Source organism: Hylobates moloch, unplaced genomic scaffold (assembly GCF_009828535.3).
Source record: "Hylobates moloch isolate HMO894 unplaced genomic scaffold, HMol_V3 SCAFFOLD_6, whole genome shotgun sequence".
Classification (NCBI taxonomy): domain Eukaryota; kingdom Metazoa; phylum Chordata; class Mammalia; order Primates; family Hylobatidae; genus Hylobates; species Hylobates moloch.
This window is the reverse complement of record NW_026652281.1, coordinates 75,103,652-75,123,675: the sequence shown is the minus strand read 5'-3', so window position 1 is coordinate 75,123,675 and position 20,024 is coordinate 75,103,652. Positions and strand designations below refer to the sequence as shown.

Here is a 20,024-nt window from a genome sequence, read left to right as displayed (position 1 = left end):
GCTTGAGACCAGCCTGGCCAACATGGTGAAACCCTGTCTCTATTAAAAATACAAAAATTAGCTGGGCATGGTGGCACGCGCCTGTAATTCCAGCTACTCGGGAGGCCGAGGCACGAGAATCACTTGAACCCGGGAGGCAGAGGTTGCAGTAAGCCGAGATTGCGCCACTGCACTCCAGCCTGGGCAACGAGAGCGATACTTCATCTCAAAAAAAAAAAAAAAAATTCAGTTTGTCTATCTGAAATTCAAATTCAACCAAGCAGCCTGATTGTTATCTGGCAACCCTGGGTACTGTGCCCCCACTGCCCTTGGACCATGTGATTCTCCTGGGGGCCAAACTGGCTTCAGGTCTGGGCAGATGAATTCAGGTGTGACCAATCAGAGCAGCTTATCTAACTGGCCACACTGACTGGGTCAGAGATGGGCACACAACCCAGGCAGGGACCAATGAGTGTCGGCCTGGGAGCTGGCAGTGGAAGGAGGGGCTTGAGACCCTTTCCCTTAAACCAGTTTGGGTCTCTCTCAAGCCACTATGGATGCCCTTCCGCCATCAGGGCACCTCGGCTGCCCAGTCAAACAAATAACACAGCTGGACTCAGTATTTTCTACTTTTATTTTCTAGAGTAAATCAGGTGCCACTTGGCAGGGTCCCCACACCTGATGCCCTTCCATCTCTCCACCACCCCTGCCCCAGAGGCCAGCCAAGGCCAGGAAGGAGAAAACCACATGGCCCACCTGCCTGTTCCTCTCTGGGGTGGATGGAGACTGGCACTGGGAGGGAAGTGGCCTGCCACCAGGAGACGGTGTTCCGAGGGGTCTCCAGGGCCTGGCCAGGACCAGGATCAGGACAGGTAGGGACGAGGGTAGGAACCAGGTGAAGATACAATTAATTCCTGCATCCTGTACCAGCACCGTGATTCTACGGAGCCCTTGGCCGGGAATGGGCCAGTTGCTGCTGGCCTCTCTGTTGAAGGACACAAGCTCTGGCCTGGAGAGCTACCCTCCCGACCCTTTGGAGAGGGCACCATACAATGAGGCCTCGGGCAACAGTCTTGGCTGCTCAGTGAGTTCGAGCCACCCGGGGTGGGCAGGGGCAGGGTTAGATGGCATCGCCCTCACTGTCAGACTCGATGACATCCAGCGGCTGCAGACGCAGGGAGTCGTAGTTGGGGGGCGGAGTGCCCGGGATGGGCAGGGTCTGCTCACTGGGGTAGGGCCCGGTGTTGGGGATGCGGGGGGCCGTGTCAGGCTGGAAGCCGAAGTTGGTGTGGGCCTCCACCAGCTCAGCCACCGTGGGTGGTGGGCCGGCATAGCTGGCTTGGGCTCGCCGCTGCCGTAGACTCTTGGCCAAGGCCACCAGCTTGATGATGGTGATCCACACAAAGTCGATGATGATCTCCCCAAACTCGATGAGGCACAGCACAGAGCCCCCCATCCAGAAGCCAAACTGGCCACCCAGATTCGAGAGCAGCCAGACGATCTGTGGAGAATGGGGAGCTGGGGTGAGCTCAGGCCACACATTCTTGCCTCTATCCCAGCCTCACAGCTTCCTGGGAGGTAATTCTTGGGTGGGAATGGGAGGGGGTGACCATCTTGGCCCAGGGGAATAACTTGGGACTGCTTCAGGGATCTTCCTAATTCCTCTATAGGGCTCAGAACCCTTTCCCCACCCTCAGGGTGCAGGGGTCGGGTCAGGGCAGGGCAGGGCTGGGGTATCAGGAGCCTCCTAAACTCACGTTATTGGCTGCTGATTCTTCAATGGTGCGATAGTTAAATTCTTGGAAGTAGATGTTGAGCTTGACAATTCCCTTCCTGCAGGAGGCAGCGAGAAGGGCTGGGACTAATGTATCCCCCTTACAGACAGACAGACAGACAGACACACACACACGCACATACACACATGCACACACATGCACGTGCACACACCCACATGTATGCACACACATGCACCCACACACCCATGCACACATGCGCACGTGCACACATGCACACAGGAAAGCAGCCAAGGATGGCCGCCCCAGCCCTCCTCTGTCCTGAGCTTCTCTCATGCATGCCCCCACGAGTGGTGAAGTCCAAACAAGAACTGCAAGTGCAGCCCTTCCCAGCCCCTCTGGGCATCTCTGCCCAGCACCCATCCTATGGCCCCCTTTCTCCATCCCTTGCCTACCAGTTCCCTATAGGACACTCTGGCCTGGGACAGCCCCAAGATCTGCTCTGAGCTCCCCACTTTGTACCCTCAGGGTGGCCTGGGCTATACGCAGTGACTCTGCACAGAGCTCTTCACTGAGCCTTGAGTGCCTTCACTGCACCTGGGACAGAGAAGGGTGGATGTGTGGGCTTCCCCTCCCACCTGATGGTCCTCAGAAAGGCTGTGCTGTCTCATGCCTCCAGGCTTTCAAGCTTTGTCTTCTGCCTGGACATTGGTACCTCTTCTTATTTGAACAGCACTTACTCCTCCCTGGAGAGTTCACTCAAAGCCACCTCCTTACGCAGACCTCCCTTACCTCTCAGGCAGACTGAGGCTCCTTCCCTGCTGTACTCCTAGAGTAGGGGGCTTGCACAGACCCTCCCCTCCTTAAGCCCTTTTTGCATATGTTTGCCCCCTAGACTCCTGCTAGCTTGGACTGTCTGTCTTTCTTGTGCTCAACTAGTGTTTGTGTTGAGTGGATGGAGAGATCCATGAATAAATGGAGGATGGCTGGGTGCGTGGGTGGGAGAATGGAGGGGTGGATGATGGAGGGATGAATGGGTGGAGGATGGCTGGGCGCGTGGGTGGATGATAGAGGATGAATGGGTAGAGGATGGCCGGGTGTGTGGGTGGGAGAATGGAGGATGAATGAGTGGAGGATGGCTGGGTGCATGGGTGAATGATGGAGGATGAATGGGTGGAGGATGGCTGGGTGTGTGGATGGGAGAATGGAGGATGAATGAGTGGAGGATGGCTGAGTGCATGGGTAGATGATGGAGGATGAATGGATGGCTGGTTGGATGGACAGTGACAGAGGGAAGCACAGGCTCCTCCTGAGCAAGTGGTAGACTCAGAGTCCCCGTGGCTGCCTTTCCTCTGTCTCACTCCTAGTGCCTCCTCCTCGAGACTTGCTCCTGGTTCTGACCCATGTGACAAGGTGTCTGAGGAGCTGTCCTGTGTCCAAACTCCTGCCCCGAGTTTCTGGACCCCTTCCCTGTCTTCCCCAGCCCTGCCCAGGCTCAGGCTCACCTGCTCAGGGTGATATTGGTGCTTTGGTCCCGCTCCTGAGACAAGACGTGGAAAATCCAGTCCTGGAACCCAAGAAGGTGGCTGCAAAAGTTGCCATCTGCAGCATCCCTCCCAGTCATGGCCCTGCTCCCTGGGGGAAGTAGACCACAGCCCTGTCCCTTCCTGAGGCCCCCAGGGGAACCACAATTTGGATGAGGAGCAGGAGGAAGGTCGTAGTGGAAGCTGTGGCTGCTGTTCTAGGGGAGAAAGGATTCGGGCCTCCAGACGCTTCCCCGGTGGGCCTAGCCACCCTGCCCGGCTCTCTCCCACCTCTGGTCCTCACACTTCCTGCTCCCTGTGCCTGGAATCCTCCCCAGCTCTGCCCATGTTGGCTCAGCCTCTGCCTCCAATGTCACCTTTTTAGAGAGGCCTTCCCTGACCACTCTATCTAACACGTGCTTTCCCAGAAGCTGGGCATGGTGGCTCATGCCGGTAATCCCAGCATTTTGGAAGGCTGAGGTGGGAGGATCACTTAAGGCCAGGAGTTCAAGACCAGCCTGGGCAACATAGCGAGACTCCATCTCTACAAAAAGTTTAACAATTAGCCAGGCCTGGTGGCATGTGCCTGTGGTCCCAGCTGAGGACCACAGCTGAGGCAGGAGGATCACTTAAGCCCAGAAGTTCAAGGCTTCAGTGAGCTGTGATCATACCACTGCACTCCAGCCTGGGCAACAGAGGAAGCCCCTGTCTCCAAAAATAAAAAATAAAGTAAAAATACAAAAATAAAGTAGTTTCCCCCAGTTACTCTCTCCCATAACCTGTTTATTTCACAGCCATAATCACACTTTGAAATGATTTTATTTCTCCTTGTGATCTTGGCCCTCTCCTATTAAAAGGATTATGTCTAATTCTGTGCTGTGTACATAGCACAGTGCCTGGGAGAATATTGGTGGAAGGAAGGGAGGGAGGGAGGAAGAAAGGAGGAAGGAAGGAAAGAAAGAAGGAAACAGGGAAGTGGGGAGGGAGGGAGAAGGAAGGAAGAAAGGAGGAAGGAAGGAAGGAAGGAAATGAGAAGGGAGGGAGAAAGGAAGGAAAGAAGGAAGGAAGGGAGAAGGGAGGGAGAAAAGGAAGGAAGAAGGGAGGGAGGAAGGAAGGGAGGAGGAAGAAGGAAGGAAGGAAGGAAGGGAGAAGGGAGGGAGGGAGGAAGGAAGAGAGAAGGAAGAAAGGAAGGGAAAAGAGAGAAAGGAAGGAAGATGGAAGGAAGGAAGGAATAAAGCAGAGAAAGAAGGAAGGAAGGAGGGAAAGAGAGAAGGAGGGAGGGGAAAAGGCACCCCCTCCAAATTTCCAAATAGCCCACATCTTATGCCCAGACTTGTCCCCAGCCAAAGGTGGGGGCCAGGAGCTTGGCCCCCAACTGTCTCACCTCGGAGGCCTCAGAAGGCCAGTCAGCCATGGAGATGGTCATCTTGTACTGGGTGTCACTGAAAGAGAAGGCCAGGCCTGTTGTGGTCCCTGCCAGTGATGCCCCTCCATGCCTGCCCGCTGCTGTGCCCACCCACCCGCACTCACTTGCAGGACTCCTTGCACATGCCAATGCAGGTCTCTCTCTGCGCCACGCTCGTCTGCAGATCTGAGTAGCAATGGGCTGCGCAGGAGACAGAGAGGCGGCCAAGAGGTTTAAGGGGGCTTTCTAGGTGTCCCTGTCCCCTGCTGAGCCTCTGGCTGGCCCCTCTGCTCTCCTGGCCCTGTGGTTAGGTGGCGGGAGGAGGTGTCATGAAAAATCACTGCTCCCCACCCAGCCCCTGACCTCCAGCCATTTCACCCCAGCCTGGCCTGGGGCCCAGCTCAGGGGGGTCACAGCAGCTTTCCCTTTGCCGGCCATCCCCATCCCTGCCTGGTGGACAGGGTTATGGGGTCATGAACAAAGGGTGGGCGACTGGAAGGAATAACGTTTTCCCGTTTAGTTTGTGTTGGTTGTAAGTGGTGAGTCTCCTGCTGACAGCATACTTTTTATTCTGTCTCTCTTTTACTTTTTTTTTCTTTCTTTTTTTTATAGATGGGGTTTTGCAATGTTGGCCAGGCTGGTCTTGAACTCCTGGCATCAAGCGATCTGCTCGCCGCAGCTTCCCAAACTGTTGGGATTACAGGCATGAGCCACTGCACCCTGCTGACAACATTAATCGGTGGTTGGACTCCAGACCGCCAGGGCTCCCAGGCCTCAGCGCCAGTTGGTTGTGAGCCCAGCAGGGCTCTTCTTCCTGCTGTGACTCCAGGTTTCGAGTCCTTGGAGGCCACCATCATGCTAATGGCTTCCTCACCCTCCCCTCCCACCCAGTGCCTTGCAGAGAGACCCAGTGAGCCCACATAGACATGAACACACCTGCTGAAGATGGACACGTGGCCTTATACATACATGTGCGTGCACACACACACACACAAGTGCACAAAAGCCAGAGTGCACAAATGCAGACCCTGGAAGTGATTTGTGCCTGTGCGTAAACTACATACAGCAACCCACCACAGTCACGAATGGCTCCTGTGCATTTGGATGCAAGGATGGAAATGCCTTTGCACTTGTGCACTTGGGAACACGAGTGCAGGCACACACTCGCCAGCAGCCACATGCCCAGGGTTGCGCATGTGCGAGCATTTGTGTGGCACACAGACACAGGCCCACAAGGACACGTGTATCCTATGCCTATGTGTTTCAAGCCCATGCTTCATGAAATTGAGGAGCAGAGAGAAGGCTGGGTTCCTGCAGAAAGGAGGCCTGGGAGGGGATTGTAGGAGGGACCTCAGACTGTGGAGGAGCCACCCTGGGCACATCTCTGGACTCTGCTGAGGGCACTGAGCTCTGCCCCCTCCTCTATGGTCAGAGCCTCTGTGGCCCCAGCTGGCTGGAGTGCCGATCCCCCTGTGCCCCCGCTCACCCCAGTCTGGGAAGTCCCGGTTGTTGCAGTATTTCTCCCCACGGGGCAGTGGGTACAGGTAGTGGCCACAGTTGCAGTTATGGATCATGTGGTCTTGGAAGCAGGAGCGAAGACAGGCCTGTGGGGGGTAGGGGGTTCATAAGGAGAGAACACAGGCATAGTCAGTGATGTCCCCATCCCAGCACCAGGGGTGTCCAGAGAAATGATACCCAGGTTAAGGGAGCTAGGGGAGCTGGCGGAGGTGCTCCAGGGCTGAGAAGCTGTGGTGAGATGACTGGCTGCAGCTACAGACCCCACAGTCCTGGACGCTTTTGGGCTTCCCAGCAGGTCCCTAGACCCCACAGAGGGACCCAGGCCAGACCGCAGTATCCCAGGTCCCACCATTCAGAGCTGGAGTCCTCACCCTTCAACATGGGGAAGAGCGGCTTGCTCTTAATAATAAAGCCAATGCTCAGAGAGCTCTCATCGTCACGATGCCAGCCTCCATCCAAGCACTTGACACAGATGCACCCTGACAGGCCACCGAGGAAGCCAGGCAGGCTGGCTCTGTGCTCCTTCCTCCCACAGGGAATTGCCCAGGGAAAGCCAGGAGAAGGATGATCTCTGAGCGTCCTGACGCACAGCCGATGACAGAGGAAGTGAGTGGCCCACTGGTCTGCAGAACGTCTCCTGGTGGGGCGAGGAAGAGGAGGGCTCCCGGGCAGCCTCCAGGAGGCTGGACGTGATGAGTCTCAACTCACCTGGCCCCAAATACTGGGCTTTCAGGTCATTCTGACCTGGTTTCAGTCCACTCAGAGACCAGCTATGTGTCCCAGGGCGAGTCATGACCCTCCGGGGCTCGGTTTACTCATAGGTGAAACAGGGTGCTGAGGACACCTGTCTCCTGAGGTTGGGAGGGAGGATTCAGGGCCGCATCAGGTGCTCAGGAAGCGCTGCACGAATGGAGGCAGTGGTTCTTGGTGTTTCATTGCCTATCCAGTTTTCTAGGTCCTGACTACCCTGGGCTCCTGGATACAGCCCTGGCCAGCTCCTCCCTACCTCTCTCCACTCAACCCCGCCCCTCCACACCTGCGCCCCTGAGTCCTCTTCTGTTCCTCCTGTGGCTCCGGGCTCCGTCTCAGGTCCCTATATCCTGCCTTTCTATTACCCCTAACGAGTCTGGCTCTCTGAGGGCAGGAAATCAGGGCTGGAAGGCAGATTAAATGGCATGGCCAGGAGGAGCCAGAGCTGGGTTTCGGGCAAGTGTTTTACTTTTTTTTTTTTTTTTTTTTTTTGAGATGGAGTTTTGCTCTGTCGCTCAGGCTGGAGTGCAGTGGCATGATCTCGGCTCAATGCAACTTCAACCTCCAGGATTCAAGTGATTCTCCTGCCTCAGCCTCCCGAGTAGCTGGGATTACAGGCACGCGCCACCACACCCGGCTGATTTTTGTATTTTTAGTAGAGACCAGCTTTCACTATGTTGACCAGGCTGGTCTCAAACTCCTGACCTCAAGTGATCCACCCACCTCGACATCCCAAAGTGCTGGGATTACAGGTGTGAGCCATTGCGCCCGGCCTCTTTTTTAAATTTTTTTTCTTTTTTTTTTCCTGAGACAGGGTCTCACTCTGTTGCCCAGGCTGGAGTGCAGTGGCATGCTCATAACTCTCTGCATCCTCAAACTCTTGGGCTCAAGCGATCCTCCCACCTCAGCCTCTGAGTAGCTGGGACTATAGGCATGCACCACCCTGCCCCACCAAGGTGTCTTATATTCTTGTGGACCTCTCTGTCTCATCTGGAAAGTGGGAGTCCTTCCAGGCCCTGTGATGGAGGCTGGGGTGGGCTCAAGCCTGCTCCTGGTTGGGGTGGCCGTGGGGATGGGCAGAGCTCCCGATCAGGGCCTGGCTCCTGGCTAAGTTTTCTGGCCTGGGTGGCTACCACACCAGAAGAAACGAGAGGCGCAGTTTTCCTGGAATGAGGTTTCTGGGGCTGGTGCCTTCTTCTCCATGTTTCCCACCTCCCTGTATTGCCTTGTCTGTCTGTCTGTCCCTCCAGAGGCTCAGATGATGGCTAGAGTTCTCCATAATGGGCAGAAGTCCCTCCAGACGGGAGGTGGCCAAATCAGCCAGGCAATGGGTGGGCAGGTGGGCACCAGGAGGGTCATTTCCTAAGGGGAAAGTGCAAACCATGCCATGCTCGGGCACCCAGACACTGAGGCAGGCACCGGGCCGCCCTCTTGTTATGCCTCAGTGCACTGATATGCCAAGGCAGACTGGGCTGGAGAGGAAGTATCAGTGAGTGGTCATTTTTGTCACCTTTGCAAGGATTCAGTCTGCACTCTCCAAGGGGGCCAGGACTAGCGGCAGGTCTGGGTTAACTCTGGAGACCAGGACGAGAAGGAAGCCTCCAGCTACAGCAAGGGGGATTGAGGGCAGATACGAAGAGGGACTTCCAGTGGGCGCAGTGGCTCATGCCTATAATCCTAGCACTTTGGGAGGCCAAAGTGGGAGGATTGCTTGAGCCCAGGAGTTCAAGACTAACCTGGGCAACATAGCAAGACTCTGTCTCTGCGAAAGGTTTTAAAAATTAAGAAATTAGCCAGGCACAGTGGCTCATGCCTGTGATCCTGGCTACTAGGGAGGCTGAGGCAGGAGGATTGCTTGAATCCAAGAGTTCCAGGCTACAGTGAACTATGATGGCACCACAGCACTTCAGCCAGGGTAACAGAGCAAGACCCTGTCTCTCTTTTTTAATTTATTATTTTATTTTTTTGAGACAAGAGTCTCACTCTGTCACTCAGGCTGGAGTGCAGTGGCATGATCTCAGCTCACTGCAACCTCTGCCTCCTGGGTTCAAGCAATTCTCTTGCCTCAGCCCCCTGCACAGCTGGGACTACAGGCGTGTGCCACAACGCCTGGCTAATTTTTTTTTTTATTTTTTATTTTTGGTAGAGACGGTGTTTCACCATGTTGGCCAGGCTGGTCTTGAACTTCCAACCTCAAGTAATCTACCTGCTTCGGCCTCCCAAAGTGCTGGGGTTACAGGCGTGAGCCACCATGCCCAACAATATCTTTAAAAAAAAAAAATAATAAAGGCCAGGCGTGGTGGCTCATGCCTGTTATCCCAGCACTTTGGGAGACCGAGGCAGGTGGATCACGAGGTCAGGAGTTCAAGACCAGCCTGGCCAACTTGGTGAAACCCCATCTCTACTAAAAATACAAAAAAATTAGCCGGTGTGGCGGCGGGCGCCTGTAATCCCAGAGAATGCTGAACCTGGAGGTGGAGGTTGCAGTGAGCCAAGTCATGCCCTGAACTCGCCTGGTGACAGACGAGTCTAACTCAAGGGACTTCTCAGGTAAATTGATGATGCATTTGAACTGGGGTCTGTCAATCCCAATTTCCTCATTCCTGGAATGGGAATGATAATAGCATCTACATCTTAGGGTTGTTGTGAAAGTTAAATGATGTAATATACATGTAAATTACTTACAACAGTGACTACCTAACACATGGTAAGCCTGCTATTATTAGTTTATCAATAAATGCCGCTGTCATTACTATATTATGGATTCATTGGGGGAGGGGTTGAAGGATTAAATGACGATAGAATGTGTTCCGGCCCTTAGCACAACATTTCACTTGATGGTGTCAGCTGCTATTTTTTGTTTTCATCTTGGGAAACTCCGGAGTAAGATCCCCATAATCCCCTGGGCTTCCCCAACGGTACACCTGCCCATGTGGCCAGCCCTAGGCCCTGGTGAGAGAGCCCAGGAAAGTGACTGGTCCCACAGGCCCAGGGGTGCCCTGTGGCCACCCACAAAAGCCAAGCAAAGCCAGCCTTGCTGGGGCCAGCTCTCCCGGAGGACTGAGGCCTTGGCCCCATAAACCCAGACAGGGGCCCCGGGGCATGAGGCATGCACCGCCTACCCACCTGGATGGAGTAGGTCGTGTTGTAGTCACTGTAGAAGTTTTGGACGGGGACCTCGGAGCCGTTCACGGTGCATGGACTGTAGGGCTCCCCCATGCGCTGAAGCTTGTCCTGTGTTTAGAGGGGTTGCTTGAGGGGGACCCTGGTCACCCCAGGAGCCCTTTCTGCACCTCCCTTCTATCAAGCATTCAGGGACAGAGGGCTGTGGACCCCTGCAGGCGCCAGAGGGGGGCGCCAGAGGGCTCACCTTCCCCTAAAGCTTGGCCACCCTGGGTGGGGTTCCAGCCAAAAGGAAGGAAGGCCAGGGCTGGGGGGCCCAGATCCCCTCCTCCCAGGCCAAGGGAAATTGGCCCTGGACAGGTGGGCTCCCACCCTCAGACCCTCTAGAACTGCCCTTGGGCTCCGGCCATACCACGAGTACTCCGATGGACGTCTCCGTCCCCGACATGGCATAGATGCCCTCATCTCTGATGAAGGGGTATGACCTCTGCTCGTGAAGCATCAGCCTGACCCCGGCTGTGGACGTGAGGAAGGGGACGTAGTCTTCCTGGCCTATGTCCAGGATCAACTTCAGGCCTGTGGGAAGGGTGGGGTGAGGGCTGCCTGAACTTGCTCCTGAGGCAGAAAGGAGACCCCACTACCCACTTCTTCAAGCTCCCTCCAGCCAGGGGACCGCCAAGGAGGCTGGCTCCACTTTGCAAAAACTCAGTCCTCAAATATTGCTTGCCTTCTGCAAAGCCCCCATCATCTCCAAGGCAGGCTGTGACGTAGCCTCCTCCCTAGGTGTCTCTTGCCTCCCGTGATCTCTTTTCTGATCAGGAGGTAGATCTAGGAGACACAGCATGGCCACCGCCCACCCGTGCCACCCCGCCTCACACCACAGGTGCCCTCGCTGTCCCCGTTCAATGCCTCCGAGCTTCTGCACGCCTTCTTCCTGCTGTGCCTTTGCAAATGTTATTCCCTCACCTGGAATGCTGTTCCTCGATCTGGAGTGCTAGTCCCTCACTCTGGAATGCTGTCTCTGCCCCTTCCCTTCCCCTAGAAACACATGCTCTTCCTTCAGATCTCAACCAGCATCACTTCCTCCAGAAACCTTCCCTGATGGCTCAGACGAGGTGTCAGGGTCTTGGTCGTACACTTTCCTAGCCTCGGAACTTTCCTTCCGAGTACCTGCCTCATTTGTGTGATTGTTCTTTTATTGTCTGTCTTCCTTCCCCACTTGACTGTTCTCAAGGGAAGGGACTGGACCCAGTCTCCCACGCACCACGGTCCTGAGCTATGTGGAGTTGAGTCCCTCTGGTTAGGACAATAAGGGCTAGTTGAGCACTTGCTACCTGCTGGGTGCTGTGCTAAGGGCTTCATTAAACATGAGCTGTAATCCCAGCACTTTGGGAGGCTGAAGCGGGCAGATCACTTGAGGTCAGGAGTTCAAGACCAGCCTGGCTAACATGGTGAAACCTCGTCTCTACTAAAAATACAAAAATTAGCCAGGCATGGTGGCGGGCACCTGTAATCCCAACTACTCGGGAGGCTGAGGCAGGAGAATTGCTTGAACCTGGGAGACAGAGGTTGTAGTGAGCTGAGATTGCGCCACTGCACTTCAGCCGGATGACAGCAAAACTCCATATCAAAATAGAGAAAAAAAAATACAAAAATTAGCTGGGCATTGTGGCGCATGCCTGTAGTCGCATTCCCAGCTACTTGGGAAGCTGAGGCAGGAGAATCGCTTGAACCCAGGAGGCGGAGGTTGCAGTGAGCCGAGATTGCGCCACTGCACTGCAGCCTGAGTGAGAGCGAGACTCCATCTCCAAAAATAAAATAAAATAAACATGAGCTCCTTGGATGCTCACAAGGGCCATGTGACGGAGGTACTGGTATTGTCCCCATTTTACAGATGGAGAAACTGAGGCACAGAGAAGTGAAGGGACTTGTCTGAGGTCTTCCACTGAGGAAGTGCTTTTGCTGGGCTTCTGATACAGCAGCTGGCTCCCTAACTATAACCATTTGCCTCTGGGAGTAAGTTGACTGGCACCTCTGTGACAGTGCTCTCAGCAGCACGGGGGCTAAGTGAAAGGCACTCAGCTCACCTGCCCCACTCTTGGCCAGCGGCCCCGATGGTCACTGAATTACAGCCTGCCCCTTGGTGGCTGCAGAGGTTAAAACCTGAGAGATGGGAGGAGGGATCCACTCCCATCTATGCCCGGCTCACAAGCCCCAAAGCCACAGCCAGCCTGAGTCCGCCAGCCCCTCTCTAGGGGTCAGTGCAACACATGAGCCCCGAGGGAGGGGATCCGTCATCCACCATGCCGCACTTCCTCACTTCCATGGACTCCTTCAGCTTCTCTCTGTGTGTCTCTGTCTTTCTTTAAGAACTGTACAGCCGGGTGCGGTGGATCACATCTGTAATCCCAGTACTTTGAGAGGCCAAGGAGGGCAGATTGCTTGAGCCCAGGAGTTCAAGACCAGCCTGGGCAGCAAGATGAAACCTCATCTCTACAAAAAATTAGCCACCTGAAGTCCTAGCTCCTCAGGAGACTGAGGTGGGAGGATCACCTGAGCCCAGGAGGTCGAGGCTGCAGTGAGCCATGACCATGCCACTGCACTCCAGCTTGGGTGACAGAGTGAGACCCTGTCTCAAGAAAACAAACAAACAAAAAAACAAAACTGTACACCAGAGAGGCAGAGAGACTAAGAGACTAAGTGTTATGTATTTCTTTTCTTTTTCTAATTTGTATAAATGTAAGGGGTTCAAGCGCAGTTTTGTTACATGGAATTATTATACAGTGGTGAAGTCTAGGCTTTTAGTGTAACCTTCACTGGAATCATATATACTGTACTCATTTATTTCTTGTCCCTTACCTGCCTCCTACCCTCCCACCCTCTAAGTCTCTGATGTTTCTCCTTCCACACTCCACGTGTGCACATCATTTAGCTCCCACTTACAGGTAAGAACATGCAATGTCTTTTGGTCCATGTATTAACTGCATGATCCTGGACAAGTTGTTTAAAAGCTGCTCAGAATACTCAGCATATATGGAGCATTTCTTACTTCCTAGGCAGGTGAAACAATTTACCACATTACATCGTAATGACTCACAAGGCCTATACTATTTACTCATCATAATGGCTCACAAGGTAGATACAATTTACTATACTAAATGCTCTGCTCTGCTACTATATACTAATCTATGAATGGGGAAACTAAGGCTTTGAGAAGGTTGCTCTGGAGCTCAGGGACACCACGCAAGTAAATGGTGGAGCTGCAGTGGTGTGATCATGGCTCACTGCTGCCTTGACCTTCCCAGCTCAAGCGATCTTCCTGCCTCAGCCTCCTGAGTAGCTGGGACTACAGGTACGTGCTATCATGCCTCGCTAATTTTTTTATTTTTTTTTAAGAGATGGGGTTTCACCTTGTTGCCCAGGCTGGTCTCGAACTCTTGGGCTTGAACAATCCTCCCCCCTCAGCCTCCCAAAGTGTTGGGATTACAGGCATGAGCCACCACGCCTGGCTGAAGCTTGAGCTCTTGACCACGAAGCTGTGCTGCTTCCAAATCCTCACTTTGCTCATCAGCAAAATGGGAACACCAGTTGCTACCCCAGGGATTCTGAGCATTGCGGGAGGGAATGGCTGAGGAAGCACCTGGCCTGGCCTCCTCTGGCACACAGTAGAGCCTCAGTAGTGGCCACTCCTCTTGATGCCTCGGTCCCACCTCAGTCCCACCCCGCAACAGCTGATGGTCTTTCAGTGCCACATCGTGGGGGTGGTTAAAGCCTCATGGCTCTGGCCCAGGATAAACCAAAACTCACCGAATTCAGTTCCAGGATTGGCCGAAGGAAGTGCCTTCTCTGTCATGCCCCAGTTGAAGATGTAACAGTTGCCATAGTGAGGGTAGAAGATGGACGTGAAGTTCCTAAAAGAAACAGCATCAGCTGCAGGGCAGGTTCCACCACAGACAATGCCTCCCCCGACTGTCTGCGGTCCACCCTTCATTTCCTCCTTGGAGGGGCTCTGAAAGGGAGAGGCGAGCAACAGGTCATTCTGTCCCTCCTCTGGTCCAAACCAGAGGGGGGATTCCCAGGCTCCCTTGGGAAAGCAGGGGAAGAGAGTTTCTCTGGAGTTGGGGCTCAGGCTCTCTGGTTTGGCCATGAGTTATGAAAAAGAACTTTCTGGCTGGGTGTGGTGGCTCACGCCTGTAATCCCAGCACTTTGGAAGGCTGAGGCGAGAGGATCGCTTGAGGCCAGGAGTTTGAGACCAGGCTGGGCAACATGGTGAGACCCTCATCTCTACAAAAAATACAAAAATTAGCCAGGTGTGGTGGTACATGCCCGTAGTCCCAGTTACTTGGGAGGTTGAGGTGGGAGGATCGCTTGAGCCCAGGAGTTCGAGGCTGCTTGAGCTATGATTGTGCCACTACACTCCAGCCTGGGTGACAGAGACCCTGTCTCTAAAAAACAACAAAAACAACAACGAAAAAAAACGAAAAAGAACTTTCTTAGATGTTTTCATCTGTCTCACACACACCTCAAAAGAGGCACATCCATGTCCTCACCCCCAGAACCTGTGAGTGTGACCTTATTTGGAAAAAGGGTCTTTGCAGAAGTACTAAGGATCTCGAGATGAGGTCATCTTGGATTATCCAGGTGGGCCCGAAATCCAATGACAAGTGTCCTTAGAAGACACAGAAAGAGAGACAGATACAGAGGAGAAGCTCATTGAAGACTGAGGCAGGGGCCTTCAGACACAAGCCGAGGAACGCCTGGGCCCACCAGAAGGCTCGGGGAGAATTCCTCCTTGCCTCTTCTGATGACTGGTGTGCTGGAGTTCATCAAACTCTTCGGTCAAAGTGCATGTTCTCAAGTCTCCAAAGTAAGCAGCTTTAAAAAATATCTCTTGATGTTTCTATGTTGTTCTTTTTTTATTTATTAAAAATAAGAGGAGGCTGGGAGTGGTGTCTTATGCCTATAATTCCAGCACTTTGGGAGGTCAAAGCGGGAGGATCGCTTGAGCCCAGGAGTTTTGTTTGTTTGTTTTTGAGACAGAGTCTTACTATGTTGCCCAGGCTGGAGTACAGTGGTGTGATCTCACTCCAGGCTGAGAGAATCTCAGCGATTATCCTGCCTCAGCCTCCTGAGTAACAGGCACCCGCCACCACACCCGGCTAATTTGTGTATTTTTAGTACAGATGGGGTTTCATCATGTTGGCCAGGCTGCTCTTGAACTCTTGACCTCAGGTGATCCACACACCTTGGCTTCTCAAAGTGCTGTGATTACAGGTGTGAGCCCCTGCGCCCGACCGAGCCCAGGAGTTTGAGACCAGCCTGGCCAACAAATTGAGACCCCGTCTTTACAAAAAAAAAAAAAAAAAAAAAGCCAGGAGTAGTGGTGAGTGTCTGTAGTCCCAGCTACTTGGGAGGCTGATGTGGATCGATCACCTGAGCCTGGGGAGGTTGAGGCTGTAGTGAGCTGTGATTGAACCACCGCACTCCTGCCTGGGCAACAGAGTGAGACTCTGTATCAAAAAACAATAATAATTTGTAAAAAATTAAAAATAAAAACACGAAGGAATGAGAGTAAGTACATCAAATAACGCACACACACAAAATGTCACCTGCCATGCGGTATTGTCTTTGAAGCCTTATGCTCCACAGCAAACATTCACTGAGTGACTTTTATGGGCCAGGCCTGTGCTGAATCTTTCTGTATTCATGATCTCATTTAATTCTCAAAATAACCCCACGAAGGCAGGTGTTATTTTCCCGTGTTTTCAGATAAGAAAGCCATTTCCTGTATCTTTTGTCTCAGCTAGTTGACTTGCAGAATGACTTGGGTCCAGGGCAGGCTGTGAAATGGGATATAGGGGCTGACCCAAGCTCTGCCACTGTCAACAGATTTGAGCTGCTTACTCAACCTCTGAGCTTGGGTTTCCTCAACGGTGCAAGGGGAAGCAGGAAGAAACCACATTTTTCCACCCAATCAATGTTTGTTGAGGTGGGTGCTAGGCTAGGGACACCCAGCAAAACAAGACAGGGCTGCCTTTTGCAGCTTCCAGTGTGGCAGAGGATAGAGAGTGGAATCCTATCAACCCCCCTCTCCTTCCAAGATGTGACTTTTCTTTTCTTTCTCTTTCTTTCTTTCTTTTCTTTCTTTCTTTCTTTCTTTCTTTCTTTCTTTCTTTCTTTCTTTCTTTCTTTCTTTCTTCTTTCTTTCTTTCTTTCTTTCTTTCTTTCTTTCTTTCTTCTTTCTTTCTTTCTTCTTTCTTTCTTTCCTTCTTTTTCTTTCTTTCTTTTCTTTCTTTTTTCTTTCTCTCCTTTCTTTCTCTTTCTTTCTTTTTCTTTCTTTCTCCTTTCTTTCTTTCTTTCTCTCTCTTTTCTTTCCTTTTCCTTCCTTCTTCCTTCCTCCCTTTCTCTCTTTCTCTTTTCCTCCCTTCCTCCCTTTTTCTCTCTCTCTTTCTCTCTTTTTCTCTCTTTCTCTCTTTCTTTCTTTCTTGACAAAGTCTTGCTCTGTTGCCCAGGCTGGAGTGCAGTGGCGCGATCTTGGTTCACTGTAACCTCTGCCTCCCAGATTCAAGCAATTCTCCTGCCTCAGCCTCCTGAGTAGCTGGGATTACAGGCAGGCACCACCACGCCCAACTATATTTTTTTGTTTTTGAGATGGAGTTTCACTCTTTCACCCCAGGCTGGAAAGAAGTGGTGCCATCTCAGCTCACTGCAACCTCTGCCCTCCGTGTTCAAATGATTCTTCTGCCTCAGCCTCCCGAGTAGCTGAGATTATAGGTGCCTGACACCACAACCAGCTAATTTTTGTATTTTTAGTAGATACGGGGTTTCACCATGTTGGCAAGGCTGGTCTCGAACTCCTGACCTCAGGCGATCCACCCACCTCAGCCTCCCAAAGTGCTAGGATTACAAGCGTGAGCCACCATGCCTGGCCTAATTTTTGTATTTTTAGTAGAGATGGTGTTTCACTATGTTGGCCAGGCTGGTCTTGAACTCCTGACCTCAGGTGATCTCCCACCTCAGCCTCCCAAAGTGCTGAGATTACATGTGTGAGCCACCACGCCAGGCTCCAAGATGTGACTTTAGTCTGTCCACCTGTCTCCACCTCAGACGCTCCCACCCTGGCCCAAGTCACCAGCATCTCATGTCTGGATTCTTGCTGGAGCCTCTGCCTCTGCTCATCCTTAAAGTCTTCCTTCTGCACAGTGGTCAGCGTGATTGTTTAAATTTGTGAGTCAGACCACGGTGCTCCCTTTCTGAGAACCCTCCAAAGGCTTCTTGTCACTCACAGAATAAAGTGCAAAGTCCCTATGCTGGCCTTCTGTGTCTCGTTCCCTACACTCCAGCGACATTAGATGTTTCCAAGCTCAAGTCTTTTGCCTCTGTTGTCCTTTGTGCCTGGAATATTCTCTAACCAGCTCTTCAGATACTGGCTTCTCCCCATTCTTCTGCTTTTATCTGCTCTGAGGCCTCCCCTGAACCTCTATGCAAAGTGATGGACTTGAACTATTAGTTAAGAGTACTTTATTACTAATAGTAATAGACTTTTCTACCTAGTTACTCTAGATCTTTTCCACCAGTTTTTATTTATTTATTTATTTATTTATTTATTTATTTATTTATTTATTTATTTATTTATTTATTTATTTATTTATTTATTTATTTATTTATTTATTTATTTATTTTGAGATGGAGTTTCACTCTTGTTGCCCAGGCTGGAGTGTAGTGGCACGATCTCAGCTCACTACAACCTCTGCCTCCCTGTTCAAGCGATTCTCCTGCCTCAGCCTCCTGAGTAGCTGGGATTGCAGGTATGTGCCACCACGCCCGGCTAATTTTTGTATTATTAGTAGAGACAGGGTTTCACCATGTTGGTCAGGCTGGTCTTGAACTCCTGACCTCAGGTGATCCACCCGCCTTGGCCTCCCAATGTGCTAGGATTACAGGGTGAGTCACTGCACCTGGCCCTTCCACCAGTTGATTATCTTCTTCATCAGATACATCAGAATCTGAAATCATCTTCCTTTTTTTATTGGTAGAGACAGGGTGTCACTCTGTTGCCCAGGCTGGAGTGCAATGGTGTGATCATAGCTTACTGCAGCCTCAAACTCCTGGCCTCAAGATATTCTCCTGCCTCAGCCTCCTGAGTAGCTGGGACTACAGGCATGTGCCACCACACCCAGCTAATTTGTAAAATTTTTTGTAGAGATGGGGTCTTGCTATGTTGCCTAGGCTGGTCTTGAACTCCTGGCCTCAAGTGATTCTCTGGCCTCAGCCTCCCCAAATGCCGGGATTCCAGGCATCCACCACTGTGCCTGGCCTAAAGTTATCTTCTTGATTTAATTGCTCACTTAGCTGTCTCCTGCTTAGAACATAAGCCCGGGGAGGGAGCATGACCTTGTCTGTCTGGAAGGAGAAGAGCTCACAGGTCAAGAGCACAGGCCACAGAGCCAGCCTGCTTGATTCCAATTCTGGCTGTGTCCATTAGCAGCTGGTGAGCTTTGGGATGGTTACTTCACCTCTCTGTGCCTCACTTTCCCCATTTGTAACACCGGATAATACTGGCACCTACCCTACATGACTGCAGCAAGGGGTGGATATCTAGCATACTGTAATACTCAAAAAATCTGGGCTGCTACTGTTCACAGCTCTGTGCCCAGGGTCTGGTACTGGCACACAGACACTCAGTAAATATTTGATGAATAAATTACAATAGGCGATAAGAGCATCGACAGAGATAAGCATGGAGAAGTGACAGCTAAGTCCCAGTGGAGAGTGGGGAGCGAGTCAGGGAAGGTTTCTTGGAGGAGGGGAGGCCTGAGCTGAGACTTTATGAACAAGTAAGCCATGGCTAAGTCTACAGGGTGGGGAGGAGAAAGGGCTCACCAGGCAGGGACACAACACAGGCAAAGCCCCAGAGGGAAGAAATAGCTCTGGGCGGGCACCATGGAGTCTATAAACTGTGTGGGATCAGGGCTGTGGTCACAGGAAAAGAACAGAGCAGAGCAAACCAGCTCAATCCAGGCCCTGTTCTTGAAGGAGAGACCTCGCCCCAGGGCGTGGGGACACAGTGTTCCCAAGGAACTGTCTTGGTCAGATGCAGCCCAGGAGCAGGAGGCTGCATGGGGCGTGGCCGGGTCCCCTCCTGCCTGCGCCATGCTCTTGGTCTCCACGTGCGTGCCAACTATTTGCTTGTTGATAATACTCTTCACCCAGAGAGGCTGCTCCCAGGACTGGCTGCCTTTGATTCCAGAGCCAGGTGTTTCCCTACAGAAATCTCTGCTGGGCTGGGGGCCAGGCATGCAGACGGAGACCAGTGAGCCTCCAGAAAAGACTGGGAAATAGAGCATCCTAGCAGGAAGCAGTATAACCACTGTTGTATGGTCAGAGGTCAGGGAAGATTTTCCAGGGCAGAAACTAGTTGGATAATCCCTGAAACAACAACAACTGTAGTAATAATAATGCTTATATATGCCCAGATCTTGGTTTATTTTTAAATTTTATTTAACCTTATTATTTTTTTTTTTTGAGATTGCCCAGGCTGGAGTGCAGTGGCATGATCTTGGCTCACTACAAACTCTGCCTCCCAGGTTCAAGTGATTCTCCTGCCTCAGCCTCCCTAGTAGCTGGGATTACAGGTGCATGCCAACACACCTGGCTAATTTTTGTATTTTTCGTAGAGATGGGGTTTTGTCATGTTGGCCAGACTGGTGTCAAACTCCTGGGCTTAGGCAATTCTTCCACCTCGACCTCCAAAAGTGCTGGGATTACATACATGAGCCACCATGCTTGGCCCAGATCTTGGTTTCTAAATACCATTCTTCAATTTAAAAAACCAGAGCTTGGGCGAGGCTTGTTGGCTCTCTCCTGTAATCCCAGCACTTTCGGGGACTGAAGTGGGAAGATTACTTGAGCCAGGAGTTTGAGACCAGCTTGGACAACATAGGGAGACCCCATCTCTACAAAATAAAAAAATTAATCAGGCATGTGATTGT

The 20,024-nt window shown here is 52.1% G+C and overlaps 1 protein-coding gene across 2 annotated transcripts in view; it reads right to left on the bottom strand.

Annotated features, from left to right (window-relative positions):
• Positions 1–595: 595 nt before the first annotated feature.
• The window catches only part of SCNN1B (sodium channel epithelial 1 subunit beta), an 85,658-nt gene continuing 66,229 nt past the window's right edge, over positions 596–20,024 (bottom strand). The window contains exons 5-13 of one of the 2 annotated variants that reach the window (XM_032157112.2): positions 13,839–13,942; positions 10,444–10,607; positions 10,035–10,142; positions 6,127–6,244; positions 4,766–4,841; positions 4,620–4,677; positions 3,218–3,279; positions 1,737–1,812; positions 596–1,480 (exon numbers count right to left, since the gene is read on the bottom strand). In XM_032157112.2, coding sequence (XP_032013003.1) covers positions 1,100–1,480; positions 1,737–1,812; positions 3,218–3,279; positions 4,620–4,677; positions 4,766–4,841; positions 6,127–6,244; positions 10,035–10,142; positions 10,444–10,607; positions 13,839–13,942 — 1,147 coding nt within the window. In that variant the 3' untranslated portion in view covers positions 596–1,099. The remainder of the gene's footprint in view (positions 1,481–1,736; positions 1,813–3,217; positions 3,280–4,619; positions 4,678–4,765; positions 4,842–6,126; positions 6,245–10,034; positions 10,143–10,443; positions 10,608–13,838; positions 13,943–20,024) is intronic. The other variant, XM_058440276.1, reaches the window with a different exon arrangement.